At 47.2% G+C, this 17,173-nt stretch overlaps 1 protein-coding gene across 1 annotated transcript in view; it reads left to right on the top strand.

Moving 5' to 3' along the window:
- Eipr1 (EARP complex and GARP complex interacting protein 1) overlaps window positions 1-17,173 on the top strand; it is a 101,758-nt gene that overhangs the window by 9,859 nt on the left and 74,726 nt on the right. The window contains 1 exon segment of the mRNA XM_051201214.1: window positions 2,554-2,686. Coding sequence (XP_051057171.1) covers window positions 2,554-2,686 — 133 coding nt within the window.

Genomic DNA, 17,173 nt, shown 5'->3' with positions numbered 1-17,173 from the left:
AGCTTTAGTGCAGGAGGGCTGTCTGTCATTGTCACTGAGCTGTGAGTTGAGGGCTGGGTGTAGTCATGGGCCTTTAGTCAAGGAAAGCTAGTGAGTGACTGGAAGGGACAGATTATCCAGCTGGAGCAGTTCTGTGGAGAATTGGGAAAGGCAGCAGTCAGTGTGTGAGGATCCCCCCCAGGGCACCACTGGAACCTAGATAACTTTTGGTGGGTAGGGGTGCATATACCCATGTGTACCTGTGGAGGGCAGCGGTGGGTGTTGGGTATCCTTTTAATCACCCTTACTTTTGGGACAGAATCTCCTTACTGTACTTAACCCACTCCCCCATAGGCCAGCTGTGATCTGGGGGTTCCTGCCTCCACCCCACTGGGTCGGGTCTGCAGGTACCTACAGTCACACCTGTTTTTTTTTTTACGTGGGTTCATGGGAATTGAACTAAAGACTTTATGCTTGTCTGGCGAGCACTTCCCTCACCAAGCCACCTTCCCAGCTCTGCTGTTACTTACTTACTGTGTGTGGGAAGTAAGATGATAACTCCCAGGAGTTGAATCTTTCCTTTCCCCATCTAGGCTCCAGGGTTCAAATTCAGGTCATCAGGTGTAGTGGCTAGTGCCTTTACTTCATGTGCCATCTTATGGGACCCTGCTTTTGACTTGATTTTTTGGGACAGGATATCACCATATAGTCCTGACTGGCCTAGAACTTGCTATGTAGACCAGCTGGCTTTGAACCTACAGAGACCCACCTGCCCCTACCTCCCAAGTGCTGGGGATTAAAGGCATGTGACACCATTTATGGTTGCAAATATTTTTTATTGCATTTTTTTATTTTGTGTGCATTGATGTGGGAGAGTCACACATGCTACCACTTTTTTTCGCCTCTGAGAAAGGGTTTCTCTGTGTAGCCTTGGCTGTCCTGGAACTCACTCTAGACCAGGCTGGCCTTGAACTCACAGAGATACACCTGAGTCTCCTTCAGTGGCTGGGTTCAAAGGTGCCACCCACTTTTGATTTGTTGTTTTGTCCAGTGTCCCCATCCCTTAGCAGCCCTACCACTAAGGTCTCTGCTACCTTAGGTTTGTCTCATCTGCTTCTGAACTGAACTCAAAGGCAGGGAGAAACTCATGGACACTCCTAATGTCTCCTACAGGAAAGGGACTATACCTGTGTTTGCTGGGTTTGTTTGTACTAACTGGCCTGCTCAGCATTGCAAGTGGCCAGCACCGACCATCTCAGGCCACTGCTGCCATTGGATTCCACACTGAGGAGTGCAGGGTGGCTCTTGAAGAGGTCGGGGTCATTTCTTCATGAAACACTTTGGGGGTGGGGGGGAAAGAATGGTGGATAAGCAAGAGGCCTCCTGAAGCCATACCACATAAATATGCTGTTAGCTATTGTTGTAAACACTTTAGTATTAGATGTTTGTTTTGATAGTCACACACATATCAGAAAAACCATTAAAAATATAAGCAGAGAGCCAAAGGCAAACACTGGCTCCCACCTTAGAGCAACTCTTTTAATTTCTTCTCAGTTGGGGACATGTAAGATTTTTAGATAAATATGTGTGTCATATTTGTATAGTTCTTTTTATGTTCCTAGCTTCTTAAGTTTATATATGAACATCTTCCCACATGGCTAAATAGTCTACCAGGTACTAAATAGCTTCATGGGGTTCTACCACAGCCAAGTACTGGCAGGCATCCGGACTCATCCTGGGTATCAAGGTGGCTTTGACTCCTTCATTACAGTAATGAGTGCCAATGGGGAGCTTTCTTGGAAGAAATATTTGCAGATATGTGCATTTTTTTTAAAGTATATGTACATTTTCAAAAATAAGTGTTTTCTACTGGCTTGGGTACTAATCAGAGTTTGCGTGTGAAAATCATTACGTTTCCTCTAATTTTTTTTTCAGGAAAGCATGGAGATGGTGTAGCTAACCTCACTCAGAGACAAATTTAACAGTGTCATAATTAATAATATACAGCCATGGGTGCTGATATGTTGGCCTCATTTTTAAAAAGAAACAAAAAAATGTACTAAAGTACAGTTCCATCCTACCTCAACCACTGCTGCCTTGAGTTGATCTTGTGTCATGGAGGGACCAGGAATAGTTCACCTGGTTTCCACGGGGCACTTGACACCACAGTTATTTTCATGTCTCACTGGGCGGCAGCCCCCACAGTCACTCTGGACCTCACTGGAGAGCAGTCCCTTTCCAATTCCTGTTCTCCATGCCACCACAGAGCAGGTCTGAGGGGATACTAGCATGCCCTCATCCTGAACCTCTTGAGAGCAGAGGTTTAGCCTTGGGGTTTTAGACAAGAGAAGATTGGCTGGCAGCATTATTTAGCATGGCATTGTGGAAGTCCTCCGTGGGGACTTGCCACTCTGCCTTTGGGAAGGGGCTTTGTACTCTTCAAACTGTAGGGGCATGTACTCTTCAAAGGTGCAGCCATCACTAAGTTTGCATGTTCTTCTCTATAATCACAGTACTTTTTAAGCTTCAAGGAAAGCATTTGAGATACTGACTGTCCTTTTCTTGCATTTGTAGATCCACATCATAGATTTTGATGATGAAAATAACATTATAAATAAAAATGTCCTCCTCCATCAAGCGGGTGAGATCTGGCACATTAGTGCCAGCCCAGCAGATAAAGGCGTGCTGGCCACCTGCTACAACAAAAGTAAGTGACATGATTATTATTCTCTCTCTCTCTCTCTCTCTCTCTCTCTCTCTCTCTCTCTCTCTCTCTCTCTCTCCCTCCCTCCCTCCCTCCCTTCCTCCATGTGTGTGTGTGTGTCTGTCTGTCTGTCTGTCTGTCTGTGTGTCTGTGTGTGTTTGTGTGAGCTGGAGGTGTCACGTGAGAGTGATTTTTGTATTGACAATGGTTTCTGTGGGCAATTTAGAAGTTGTGATCTTTCATGTAGGTGCTGCCCTTATACACTGTGACACTGGGAGTGAATGTTTGAGGTTTTTGAGGGTCCTGAAAGGGGGACTCTGCTCTGTGTGAGACACACAACGCCAACCATGGCATCGACTTGCCTCCTTCCCACTGCCTGATGTTGGGGACATTGGGTGTCCTGAGCTTCCATCTAGCCCTCTCTGACAACTGCAGTGTGTGCGTGCACATGCTGGTTGTGTTTCCATGTGCCTGGCAGGCCTCTACTTGCCAGACTAGTGCTCCAGTCTCTGGGACCTTCAGCATTTGTGTCAGACAGAGACAGTGAACCAACCTCATTTCTCCCTCAGTTCTGTTTGCTCTGTCTTTGTGATGACTTTCCTGATGCTGGTTTTTGGGAAAACACTCATCTCATGTCATGGCACGCATCACTTTCTGTTGGGTGTCTACCAGGAAGCTTTCTTCTAGAACCTTCTGACTAGACTCTGCCTCCATAGTCTGCTCCCTCTTCACTTATTTCTGTTATAACTTTAGGCCATCCTGTCTTTATTTTAAATATATAGACTTATTCAGGGCAAAAACAAAAACAAAAAAGTTTGCTGAAAGATCTTTTCCTTCCATAATCCATTGAAACTTTCTTTCCTTCCTTCCTCCCTCCCTCCTTTCCTTCCTTCTTTCTTTCTTCCCTCCCTTCCTCCTTCCCTGCCTTCTTTCCCTACCTTTCCTTCCTTTCTTTTTGATATGTACTTCCTATAGCTTGAGCTGGTCTTGAATTCTTAACCTTCCTGCTTCAAACTTCCATGTGCTTGGGCTACAGAGTGTGTGCGGACGCCCTTAGTGCTCTCCACCATGCCTTTTCCTTCATTTCTAACTTTTAACTTTTTACATGGTGCTACTCCATTTGTTGAGAAGATATTCACAATGAATTACCTGTCTTAGTTACTGTTCTGTTGCTGTGAAGAAACACCATGACCAAAGCAACTTATAAAAAAAATGCAGCATTTCATTGGGAGCATGCTTGCAGTTTCAGAGGGTGAGTATGGTGGTAGTCAGGCAGGTATGGCATGGGAGCAGTGGCTGAGAGTATGTCTGTATCTGTTGAGATAAGTACCATGAGGCAGAGAGGGAGAGCTAACTGGGATTGGTGTGGGCTTTTAAAACTTCAAAGTCCACTTCCAGTGACACACATTCTCAAAGAAGGCCACACCTCCTAACCCTTTCCAAAACAGTTCCACCAACTGTGGACAAGCATTCATATGTATGAGCCTATGGGGTCATTTTATTTCAAGCTGCCACACCCTAGGCTCTCCCTTTCATCACTGAGCTGCTCTAGGTGGTGTTAGTTTGTCTGTTGCTCTGCCTGTGATGACACGGCTTTCCCATGTCTTCACACTGGTATGTCTGAGATGGCGAATTTGTTATACTCCTACCTAGCTGCTGTATTGAACAGTGGTGCAAATGCTGCCCCACATCACTTGAGCAGACTTTACTTACCTCTGAAGGTGACCTGTTTGTAGTCATCTCATTCTGATTGTTGCTTTTGTTCCATGGCTGCCACACTCATCCTACTCTCCTCTATAGACTCTCTGTCCTCCACAGACTCTCCCTCTTCCATAGACTGTCCTCATAGACTCTGTCCGCATAGACTTTCTGTCCTCCATAGATTCTCTGTCCTCATAGACTCTCAGTCTTCCATAGATTCTCTGTCCTCCTTGAGCCCACTGTCATTCTCCCTAATCCTCCCTCTCGGGCATGGTGTCCTGAGGTCAGCCTCTTTAGATTTTGGTGTGCAGAGCTGAGCTTTCCAGTCATCATCGTTCACTTTCTAAATGGCTCTTTCCTCAATTTGTCTCTCTCTCACACTTCCACTGTATTCCATCTGTTGGTGACCCCTCTGGAGGGGCCAGCTTCACACTTCAGGCCAAGGCTGAGCCAGCCTTGCTGTGTCTTCTGCCAGCATGTGAGCACTTCACACTTCCTGCTGGCCTTGCTGCCTGCGGTGGGCTTTCTAATGGCCTGTTGAATCTAGACCATTTTTAATTAATTAATTATTTTCCCCCAGCCAGGTCACAGTTCCCCCTCCCTCCCCCTCTTCCCAGTCTCTTCCCCCACCCTTCCCTCTTCCCTCATCCACTTCTTCCCCTTTCTCTGTAGAAAAGTGCAGGCCTTCTATGTATATCAGCCAGCCATGGCATATTAAATTGCAGTAAGACTAGGTACCCCCTCTCCTATTAAGGCTGGATGAGACAACCCAGTGGGAAGAAAGGGTCCCCCGAAAGTGTAAAAGCTGTCAAAGACAGCCCCTGTGCTCTCTGTTAGGAGTCCCACAAGAATAGTAAACAGTGTAACACATGTGCAGCTAGCCTAGGTCATCCCCATGCAAATTCTCTGGCCAGCTATATGTTCAGTTCAGGCTCTGTGAGCCCTTGTGAGCACATGTCAGTTGCTTCTGTGTGTTTTCTTGTGGTGTCATTGACCCCTTTGGCTCCCATAATCCTTCCTTTCCCTCTTCTACAGGATTCCTTGATGTCCCCTTAATGTCTAGCTGTGGGTCTCTGCATCTGTTTCCATTAGTTGCTGGGCGAAGCCTCTCTGATGACACTTGGGCTAGGTAATGATCTATGAGTATATCAGAATATCATTAGGAATCATTTCATTTTCTTTTTCTTTTTTCTTGTTTTTGCAGTCATGTTTGGTTCTATACTAGGTCTCTGTCCAACCCCTGGGTCTCAGCTCTCAGTTCTCAGCTCTCCAGGCATTGTCAGGGCTGGGCACTCTCTCATAGAATGGGTCTCAAGCTGGACCAGTCATTGGTTAGACATTCCCATAATTTTTGTACCACCTTTGTCTTGAATATCTTGTAGGCAGGGCAAATTGTAGGTCAGAGGTTATGTGACTGGGTTGGGGTCTCAGTCTCTCCACAGGGGATGGATGGCTGGTTCAGGTTCCTTATCTCCCATTGCTAGGAGTCTTAGCTGTTGTCATTCTCATAGATTCTTGGGAGTTTCCATTGCACTAGGTTTCTAGCTTATCTCAGAGATGCCCCTGATTCCAGTTGTCTTTCTCAATACTCTCTCCCTCCATCCTCCTGCAGCCTGATCCCTCCTGTTCCCATGTCCACTCCCCATCTAGACCTCGCCTCCTGTCCCCTTGTGATGTCTATTCTATTTGCCTTCACAGTGAGATTTACCATAAAGGATAACCATGCTACAATCCACAGACCCAGAGAAACTTTGTAACAATGAGGGCTCATGGGGAGCATATGAATCTCCATTTCTTTCTGCTTTCTTCCTTAAGTTTCCAAGCTCTTTCAATTGCTGGGATCTGGGGTAGCTGCCCACTGTAGGGGTTTGCTACCATAGCACCCATTGCACAGTTCTGACCACTCTGAGAAACTGCTATAAAGATGGGCTTTGGGGCAGCACTTCTGCCCCCCAGGGTCCAGAGGTACACCCTGATGGCTTAGTGTATGTTCTGCTGAGTCTCATGACAAGTGTTATGTGGGACTGGATTTGGAGTCTTGGTGGGATCCCTGGTTGTGGGTAGAATTAAGTTTCTAGGGCTTCTGGGTCTGAATGTCAGATTTTCTTGGCTCTCCACTTGGATCTTGCCAGCTTCTCAGGCTGTATTGGCTCGACAGTGATTTGAGTTGCTTATCTGGCAGTGATTAGCAGCAGCAGCAGACTGGTATGAAGAAGCCTTTATCCTGGCTTGCTGCCATGTGCATCGGTTCCTTACAGTGACCTTGAATCTTTTTAAGTCAGGACCTTTGCAAGACTAGCTCCCCCCCCCCTCCCAGATGTTGAAGGCAGCCTGGCCCACCATTTAATATTTTCCTCATCCTTTATTCTCTCTATGAAGGAAGCAGTTTGACAGCATTCAAGTCTGAATTCCAGGAGCCCTGTTTGCAGGTTCAGTCTGCAGGAAGCCCTGGGCTCTTCTCAGTGCAGCCAGCAGGAGCTGGTGGGCCAGAGCTCCTTAGTTAGCTCTTTGCTTTTGAAGCCATGCTTTGTGCTGTGCCTAATCTACTGGAGTGATCTGTGGTGACAGTCCCCATCATGGGGCCAGGTGCCCAACTCTTTTTTTCTAGATCCCTCCAGAAAGCCTTTGCTTTACAGAGCACAACCCTGCCTCGTGTGACTGAATACAGTCAGCCTTCTCAGGAGAGCTACCTTACTTTGCAAGTGAATACTTACGTCTTTTTTTCTCCTTTTTTGCATGTAGATTACCTGTGAACTACAGGGTTTCCATGCTTCTTTAAATTAACTAGGAATTGAGTCAAAAGCACGACATACTAGGGTTAGAGCATGTTGCTTAAGGTATCCTTCTTTATGCAGATCTTCCTGTGAGGAGCAGAGTTCTCCTTCCCTCCGTTCTTTTTGGCTGGCTGTAGACTTCCTGTTATTGATCAGTTGTTAGTGTGTGTTTGTAGAGAGTTCCACCCCTTGTCTCTTCACCAGTGTGATGTGGGCTTGACTCAAGGCTTGAGGTATTCCAGCTGTGTCTCAGAGTGCGCAGCCCACTGGTGGGTAGTGTGGACAGGTGTGGGAAGGAGACTGGGTGGAGGTCAGCAGGCTTTGGGGGACCACTTTCTTTCAGATTGTGCCCTCAGGCCACTGGCGGTGTCTGCTTTCACATGTGTGCTGAATTCTTAGTGGATCTTACCGAGAGGATGAGAGACGGAACCGTGGGAAGGGGGCTTCTGTGAAGATATCTAGACATGGAATGCACTTAGAGATGTGTGCTCTTCTGTAGGAATCTTGGTGTGGACATAACAGTAAACAGCCGTGCTCAGGTTGTATCTTAATTGGGACATGCAGACTCCGTGCAGTTATCAGAAGACTGAGAATGGTGGAACCCTGTTGGATTTATTCAAGATTTAATTTATCTTTATGTGTACATGTGTGTGTTTGTGAATATCTGCCACACATATGTGGGTGTCCTCAAGAGATTACACGAGGACATTGGATCCTCTGGAGCTGAAGTTACATGCAGTTATGAAGTACCAAGGTGGGTGCTGGAAATCGAATTCCAGTCTTCTGAAAAAGTAGCACATGTTTTTAACTGCTGAGCCATCTCTCCAGCCCCAACTATCCTGTTTTAACAGCACTTTTATTTCTCTGAATTAGAGTGTATTTTGTTTTCATACTGTTCCTGTGTGTGCTGTGTATAGTATTTGTGTTTATGCTGTTCTTTGACACATGTATACCCATACCATGTGTGTGAGTGTGTGTGTGTGTGTGTGTGTGTGGTGTGTTCTGTCTCTGTTGACACTATCCTTGCTGTTATTCATGTAGCAGTGACCTTACAGTCAGTAGGGGGCACCATTGACCTGGCTGTGTGACCTTGCCTGTGACCCATCAGTGTCTCCCCACCACCACCTCCCCCCATCATGTGTTCTGGTGAACCTGTCTTTACTGTTGCTCTGAATGGCCACATGTCATTCCTGAAACCTTTTCTTCTGACCTATCCCACAGCAGACTCTGACTTGCAGGCCTTACCTGGAAGACTTGTCTCAGACTTGGGTTGACTCCTGGCACCTGTGCTCTAGTGGCTAGTGTGCATTGTGGGGTGGGCACAGGGTCTACAGAGAATTTAGTTCCTGACTCCTAAACCGCAGGAATTCATGGATGGGTCCCCAGGGCTAGGGAGCCAGTAATATGGTAGATCATGGTGGGTAGACTGGCCAGCTCCTGGAGTGTGGTCTGTCCCTGCCATCTAGGTCCCCATGTGCACACTTTATTCAAGTAGCCTTTCTGTGATGACATCAGGAGCTTCTTCTAAAACACAGGCACAGAACTCTTGGTACAGCTGCAGAGTGGGGACCAGATCCACAGGGTAGATGTGGTATGTCATTCTCTAGTGTCAACTGTATTGATTTTAAGCAATGAAAGGATTATTTATAGTGTAAAATGAATTTAGATATGTTAGCAAGCAGAGTGAGAAATTCACAGGAATCTCATGAATAAAACATGAGACTACTGAGGACCCCTCAGATCTGCTTTGCAAACACTTACCAGTTTGTAAAGGACATAGCCCTGTCGGGACGCATGTTCTTCCTTTCTGTGGGTGAGCTCTGGAGAACAGGGACAGCTGCTCTGGATAGGATGCTCTGGATAGGGGCAGACAGGGTCACACAGGAACTTTCAAGTGTGAGCAGGAAGATTTGCTATGAGACTATACTCCCCGGGACCACTCCAGATCTGGGAGTCCCAGTTCCCCTGCATGTCAAGGTGCCAGAGTCATCATCTAGGTGCTCCTCCTTCAGGGCCTGCCTCTTTGTGTGAGCCTTGCTGGTGGGATGATCCCCCATTTGGCCTCCTGGAGCAGGCATAGTAACAGGTGGCTGGCAGAAGTCTGCTCTGCTCTCTGGGTATTCTGAGGACTGCATATGATCAGGTATCCAGGGCTTCTAACCCACACGATCTCCTGGTGGAGCAGACTCATTCTCCAGAGATGGGGTTTTCCAATGGATGTCATTCTCATCTGTGGAGTCACAAGCTTTTGTTGCCAGGAACAGTGTGTTAAATAATTACCTTTCTTGACATCGTGATCAGATGCCTAAAAGAAATTTAAAGGAGGTAGGATTTATTTTGATTTATGGTATGAGAGGGCTTGGTCCATCGTGGAACAGAAGGTATGGCGGCAGGAGGACCTGGGCACTGGCTCACATTGTGATACACCAGGAAGGGGTGAGCTTGGGCTAGAAGTGGGCCCTGTGCCAGAAGCGGAGCCTCACTGTAGCTCCCCAAACCTGCCCCATGACCCCATGTGCGCCAGCTAGGGCTCACAGCCAGCAGATGCCACAGCCTCCCCAAACAGCTACCAACTAGAGGTTAACTGGTCAGACACATGCTCCTCCAGGAGACATTTCATACTCAAAGTATAACAAGCCATCCTGGAGTGTACCACACATGATGCCTGCGTTTGGTGTGGTATGATATGGTGTGGTGTGGTGTGTGAATCAACCAGTAGTGAGTAGACTGGTGCATTGTGGGCGATTGGATCTGGTGCATGTAGCAGGAGGGTCCATGAGGTTCCACCTGCTCGGGGATGAAACCCCAGGGGGGCAGCTGTGATATTGGACCTACCTGAGTTCACTGTTAACCCTTTAAACATGCACAGTCTGTAGAATGTTCCTGAAATGATGTCTCATTGTGTTACTGTCCCGCACAGAGAAGATGACACTGGAGTTGGTCCCAAGAACTGCTGTGATGATTCCTGAGTTGGTCTGAGGCACGTGCTCTGTCTCATTCTCAGCTGGTAGCGACCATTTCTCAAAGGCAGAAACCAGTTGTAAGAGGGGTCCAGGCCATAAGGGCCAGACAGCCACACCATTGTACGTATTAGCACAGCTCTGGGATGGGTCCTTACTGCCTTTGAGCCCCAGTTCCTCACCTGTAAGGTGGGAAGGAGTGTCTTGACTGTTGTAGCTGTTGAGGTCACAGGAGCTGTCTGCATGAGGTATTTTGAGAACCCTTGTGGTGAGTGAGCAGTCTGTTGTGTTAGGCGGTTCTTGCTCAGTCCTGGAGTTATTTTAACATTGGTGCTGTCAACTCAGTTTTTGTATTTATGCCTGCTTTCCAAATCTAGTGAGAGCTTAAGGAAGTCCTTGCTGAGCACGGTGCACAAACCAGCACCAGGAGAGGAGCACCTGTGTCCCACCCAGCACTAGGCACTCCGGGTAGCACTGTACATGCTGCCTTGCTTGTCACGTTGGGGCAGCCATATCCCCAGCAGGGGTGACAGCCTGCATCTTCAGTTCACAGCTCACATCCCTGGCACCCATGCTTTGTTAGGATAAAGAGAACATAATTGTGGAGGAGATGGTGAGCTGAGTCTGCATCGTGGGTGTGGGAACATGTGAGGATGGGAGTGGAGATTGTCATGTGGAACACCACACTGCTGTCCATACAGTTAGCAAAGGTAAAGGAGTTGCTTATGTATTTTCCTGGATGTGAGCCTTGTGACGGGTCTGTGAGGCAGGTGTAGCTGAAGTATCCAGGACAGAGAGAAGGATACACAGTCCCAGTACAGGGCTCCATAGCATGTGGTCCATAGGGTAGACAGATGTGGCTGGCACCAATACAGGTTGCTGTGGTTTGAATGCTGGATCTTCTCATGAGGTGAGGGGCACAGCCCACTCTGAGTTGGAGGTTGTGAAACGATTTTTCAGAGCAACTGCTATCCTTCCATGAAACATGGGCCCCGACAGTGCTGGGAAGGGAAGTTACATGTATGCCTTCTGTTGTTGAGCTTGCAGCATCTTCAGAGGAGCATGGAGGGACATCCCAGGGGCTCTCCTCGAGTATCCCTGGCTTGTTTTTTTCCCCCTGTAGTGTGGAGGTGCTGAGGCAAGGTGGTCCATGACGCTCCGCGGTCCCGGTACCCTAAGCTCTCTGATTATAGTAATGGCTGCATCCACAGGTCAGGGAACAACTCTCTATGAGAAGCTACCATTTCCCCTTTATCTCTGTGCCATATTAGGAAATAATTACATTTTTCAATTTAAATGATTGCGTGGTGAAAATGAGGGAAGAGAAGAAGGGTTTCCTGGGAAGAGAGTATCTTAAGGCTTCTCTTTATAAAACCAGAATTCTGAGATGAAATGATCAAGAGTCCTTTGAGAATGGTGCCCGGGAGAGACAGAGAGAACAATTAGAGTCCATGAGGATCACTGTCGAGGGGATGCTAATTAAATGTGGGACCAGAGGATGCCAGGCTGCACGCAGGGCCATGCTGCATGTCTCTGAAGCTTGCTGGCTTCCATTTTTGCTTACTCCCCCTTCGTGCTTGCTGAGTAGATACTAACCCTGTACCAACTTTGTTTTAAGGTAATGCATACTTAGAGAAGCCAGGGCTAGCTTTTCTCATCATTTTGGGCCAAGAAAACTCTTTGAAAAGAAAGAGGAATCAAGGGCTCACTGCTGAGGATCTGTCACATTGGAGACCCCTGGGGGCTCTCCACAGGTCAGGACTCCCAGGCAACCTTCATAGGAGTCCGTTGGTGACAGATTTTTCAGAACCTCTGCCTTGCTCAGATGTTGAATGTGAGCCAGACCTTATATGCAATTTCATACTAATTTTCACACGAGAATATGTTTTGAAGTGAAACATTTTTTACTTAAGTTTAAACTTAAATGCAGCATGTTACTTAATGACGTGGGCACATTCTGAGAATTGTGTGGTTAAGTGATTCTGTCATGGCATCATAGAGAGTGCTTACACACCTGTTAGGACCAAATACACAGCAACATGTGGCCGAATCTAGCCCAAGAGAAAGTGATGTAACCAAGAGGCCTGGTGCACATGAGGCAGGCAGCGTACCTGCCCACTGACATGAAAGGTGGTTTCACACTTTTTCTTCTGTAAAGTTGATCAAAGTCTAGTGTGATAAATCCATAACCCAGTAATAGTTCACTATCACAGTATTATGTAGGTGTGCGTAGCATGCCCACACAGACCAGCATCGGCGCTCACATGTGTGCTGAGACATAGTTAGGTGATAGAGACTGTGAACCACTCTCTTGATGTACAGCTTGCTACTGACTGAATATTTATCACCAACTGCATTACCTCATCTTGCAGCTTTTAGTTTTTCTGTGATAAGCAAATGTCAGATTGGTTGAGCTATGTGATGAAGATGACTGCTGGGGAGGCAAAAGCCTAGATGGGTGGAGAGTTAAATGTGTTCATTTTGTGAATATTGATTGGAAGGTTCTGTTCTTGGTTCTCTTTTGGTTTGGAGTTTGTGTAGAAATGACTCATTGAGGTCACTATGTAGTGGGGGAGAGATGGGAAGTCCACACCCACCCAGGTTCCAGTGGTTGTGATTTTGGGAAATAGTTATTATGTTAACTTGGGTATAGATATACTAAATTTTATTCTCCTCAAAATTTTAATGTTATCAGTTCTAAACAGCAGTGATAAACATAGCATAGTCTTAGTCTTGTAAAGACATAAACTCTTCCCATTTCCAAGACTCTTGGTGTATGTGGACAGGAAGTAGGGGTGTGGTCGACCTGTCTAAAGGGCTCTGTGGCCCCACCCAGAGTGGACAGCATTCTCTGGTGAGGGGAGGAAGAACACACAGTGGCCTGACTGAAGCTGCTTTGAGAGTCTTAGAGAGTGAGCAGGGGTACGAGGATACTTGGGGTTCATTCAGCTCATTGCTCCGCGGACAAGTCACTTAATATTTTTGGCTTGCATTGTTTCTATCATCCACATTTTATACACAAGGAAGACTCACAATGACAATGAAAATGGCCATGGCAGCAAAGAACACAGTGATGCTTTTCAGTGCCGAAGACAAATGCTTTATCTGAACACCAACTGTTCATTACCTAGTTCATGCCTTTTAAAAATTTTATTTGTTGTGTGTGTGTGTGTGTACATGTGAGTATGTGCGAGTGCCATGCTCACATACATGGAAATCGGGGCAACCTAGGAGAGTTGGGTCTCACCTTCACCGTGTAGGTCTCTGGGATTCAAAGCAGGTCGTCAGGCTTGGTGGCAAGTACCTTAACGAGACATCTTGTTGTCCCTGTTTTTGTTTTTGTTTTTGTTTTTTTGATGGTGCTATGGATTAGAACCCAGGGCCCTCTGTGTGCTAGGTGACCACTCTTCCACTGAGCTACAATGATTGTTTTCTTTTTGGAGCAGAGTTTTGATTTGTAGACTAGGCTAGCCTCAAATGGGCCTGCCTCTGCCTCCTGAGTGCTGGGATTACATATGTGTGTCTAGCCTGCCTACTCCTGTGTTTTCATTTCCATTTTCTCACTGAAGAATCACTAGTGACTTTGCAGGCCAGCAGCACAAGGCAGTGGTGTGCAGCTTGACTCTAGAGCATGCATCTGCCGCCAGAAGGCCAGTGCTGACTGTTGTTGTATGTGCTGAAGTCTTGAGTACAGAAACGCTGAATGCTACCCGGTCTCAGTTCCCACTGGAAAAGGCTAAGTGGCAGGAGTAAAATGCCTCTTCTGAGGAAGGGGATGTGTGTTGTATCATATTAGACAAAACAGGCATCTGGAGACCTGGGCTTGTCTCTGAGCTTGTCCCCAGAAGTTCCTGTGCAGATGAAAAGGGTATTAGTATCTAATCTCCTGGTAGAAAAATGTGTGAGAGTGTGTGCTTTGAAGAGGGCCAGGCCCTGAAGGAGAGCATACTTCCCATACTGTGAGACTCGGATTACAGCTACTGTGCATGTGGGTCAGCTAGGTCTCACCCTGCCCACTGCCCTCCCTGCAACACTCAGCATTGTGTCTCCAGTTCACATGCTAGGCCCCTGTTGGGGGTGCAGGTGGTATGAAGACCTTAAGACAGTTCTCACTTGCTTTATGCTTTTTTGGCAGTCTGACCCAAGAAGGTACACTGTGCAGTGTTGCTCTGTGTGCTCTGTGCTTGTGTGTGTCATGTCATGAAGAGAGGTCCTCCCTGAACACGAGCATGACATTGGCCTGTCTCCTCTGTGGATGGAGCCTGTTTGTTATGGCTTTCATGGTGACTGTTTTACACTCTGTGTGCATAGTTACCAGCTTTCAAATAACAGGCAGGGAAATTTTGGGCTGCCAGCATTGTCTTGAGTGCTACCATTTATTGCCGTGTGTGTGTGTGTGTGTGTGTGTGTGTGTGTGTGTGTGTGTGTGTGTGTTAGTGGGAGGGGGGAAGTTGACTGCCCCTGCCAAGCCCCTGTGACTTGGGGCAGTGGATGTTGACTCAGGGCACAGAAGTGTTCCCGTCAGCCTCTTATGTGAGGCCGAGCCCTGGACAGTTGCTGTGCTCCTCACAAAGGCCTTTGGGTCCTGTTGTACCATTTCTCTGTCCTCATTGACTTTCTGCAGCACCTCCAAATTCAGAGTCATCTGGATGTGTAATTAATGTGCTGCTTACTGCTCCTTCCAGATCACTAATGAAGATGTTAAATAAGGCCTGGTCCCAGTGCACCCTGGAGCGCTCCTCAAAGCTCGGTGTTCTGCCATTTATCAGTGTGCTTTGTTTATAGTCCTTCTTCCTGGTCTCAGCCCATGGGGGTGCTTTGACGAAACCCAATCTGAATTAATTTTTTCAGTAAGACCATAAAAAACACTATGCCAGTCTCCTCCCTCAGCTCCAGATGGGTCATTTGCTGTGCTTGCCCACAGCCTGGTGCTTGTTCTCCGTCCTTGGCCCTCACCCCCTCCCAAAGCTTCTGCAGTTCTGCTTTGGAGATGCAGAGAAAAGCATGCAGTCACCCTGGCTTTTGGGGCCAGGATTCTGCATTAGGAAGGCAGCCTTGAGGTGGTTCTTTGCCCCAAATATTGTGTACCCTTCTGTAAAGGTGCAAGACTCTGTGCTGGTCTACTCTGCCATATAGCAACCCTATATGGATGGGGTTTAAACAGCAGAGGTGTGCTCCCTTCTGAGTCTGCAGGCTGGAAATCCAGAGTAGGGCCTAGCTGTTTGTGTCTCTCAAGGCCTCTCTCTGTGGTTTGCAGATACCTCTTGTTCAGTGGTCTTGCCTCTGTGTGCTCTTCTGTCTGTCTTCTGTAAGGACACAGTCATACCAGGTCACAGCCCCTATTCTTGTGGCCTCATTTAACCTTAATTCTTCCCTAGAAGCCTGTCTGCATACATGGTCACCTGGGACTTGGGACTTAAACATATGCACATCTTTAATAGCCATGATGTCCTTTTTATTAGTTTATTTATGGGGAGGTTTGGGAAGGGCCTTCTGTCACCGTTAGGTTCTCACACCAGCTGTGAGGCAGCTTGCCTGTCCTCACTTCACACATTTCTGGTGTTCTGTGAGCCTCGGTCAGGTGAATTCCAGAGTGAAGGAGCCTGGCTGAGCAGCCCATGTCTGCTGTGCAGCCTACTCTGTGGTCTTTGGTTTGAAGTTATTTGTGTAATAACTCTTGAGGGAGAAAACAATAATTAAAAGGCTTCCTGTTGAAAAGTAAATTCCAATTAAGACAGAGAAAGTTGGAATTAAAGAGCAGTTAGCTTGAGGAAGGGGCCTCTGCTTGTGAACTAGAGCCTAGGTAAACTGTGAGTAGAAGTTGGATCTGATGCTGAACATCAGACATTGCAAGTAAGTGGGAAATACTGTGAGGAACATATTGCTTGGCTGCTCTTCTGCACGAAGAGGATAGGGTTCATGCACACAGACCTGGGTGGTGAGGGTCATTATTCTGAATGCAGAGAGAGAGACCCTATAATGCCAAGGGGGTGAGTGTTGCTTGTAGAACACTATGCCGAGTTTATGTGCTGTAATTTTATAGACCGGCATTTCAGTGGCTTCATTCACACTAGTACTATTGCAAATGTGGAATGTATTTTGTTGTGACAATTCGGTGATAATAGTGTCAGTAGGTGGCAGGGCCTCTTCAGTTCTATTATGACCTTATGGGATCACTTTTGCATACAGAGTACATTATTGACTGAATCATGCACATGACTCATGCTTATTTGTGAATCTGCAAAATCAAGCATGATGGTTATCTGTGAGTTCACGGTGTGCATGGCCTAATGTAATTTTAGTTTGAAGTGTATAATGTGAGGGTGCACGGAAGCTGTGTTATACTCTAAGAGGAAAGGCTTCCCCAGTGGAAGTGTTACAGCTCTGAAGGGAAAGGTAACTTCGTAGTCAGGAGCCAAGGAGTCAGAGTCGCACAGCAAACCTCACACAAGAGATTTATTGGGAGGGAAGAACCCAGGAGGTGGCTGCCTCGGTTTGGGCAAGAAACAGTAGAGAACTGGAGCAGAAGGCAATGTTTATATAGCATTTCTTAGGGGTGGAGCTTTCCAGGGTGGGGATTGGTGGGTTTTCAAGTCCTGAGCTTGGGCTTTGTACTCTTTAAGTTGGGGGCTGGGCAATTAAAGTGTCTGGGGGTGGAATCTGGCAGTTGGAGGTCCTCAGGGGTAGGGCCCTGGCCACTTTCACACCTGTGGGCTTACATGCATCAGCTGTGTCCTGTGGTCTCCCTGAGGAAGTGGTAAAGGGAAGGTGAAGAGGGTGTTCCGCTGTGGTGGTGAATTGCTCTGTGCACCCTGGTGTGGAAGAGGAGAGATGGTGTGGATATTGGTGATGGGGGTGGGTAGGAGTGATGGTCATGATGGTGCAAATGGTGGTAATGGGGGGGCTGGGTGCTGAGGATCTGGTGGAGTCATAGTGGTGATGGTGGTGGGGATAACATGAGAAAGGTTGTGGTTGGGATGTCGGCGCCAGAGATGATGGGAGTGATGATGTTGGTAGGTGTCTTAGAGTTCTATTGCTGTGAAGAGACACCATGG

This window comes from Phodopus roborovskii, unplaced genomic scaffold, assembly GCF_943737965.1.
Source record: "Phodopus roborovskii unplaced genomic scaffold, PHOROB, whole genome shotgun sequence".
Lineage (NCBI taxonomy): Eukaryota > Metazoa > Chordata > Mammalia > Rodentia > Cricetidae > Phodopus > Phodopus roborovskii.
Note: the sequence above shows the minus strand (reverse complement) of the source record. Positions and strands in the feature narration are given on the sequence as shown.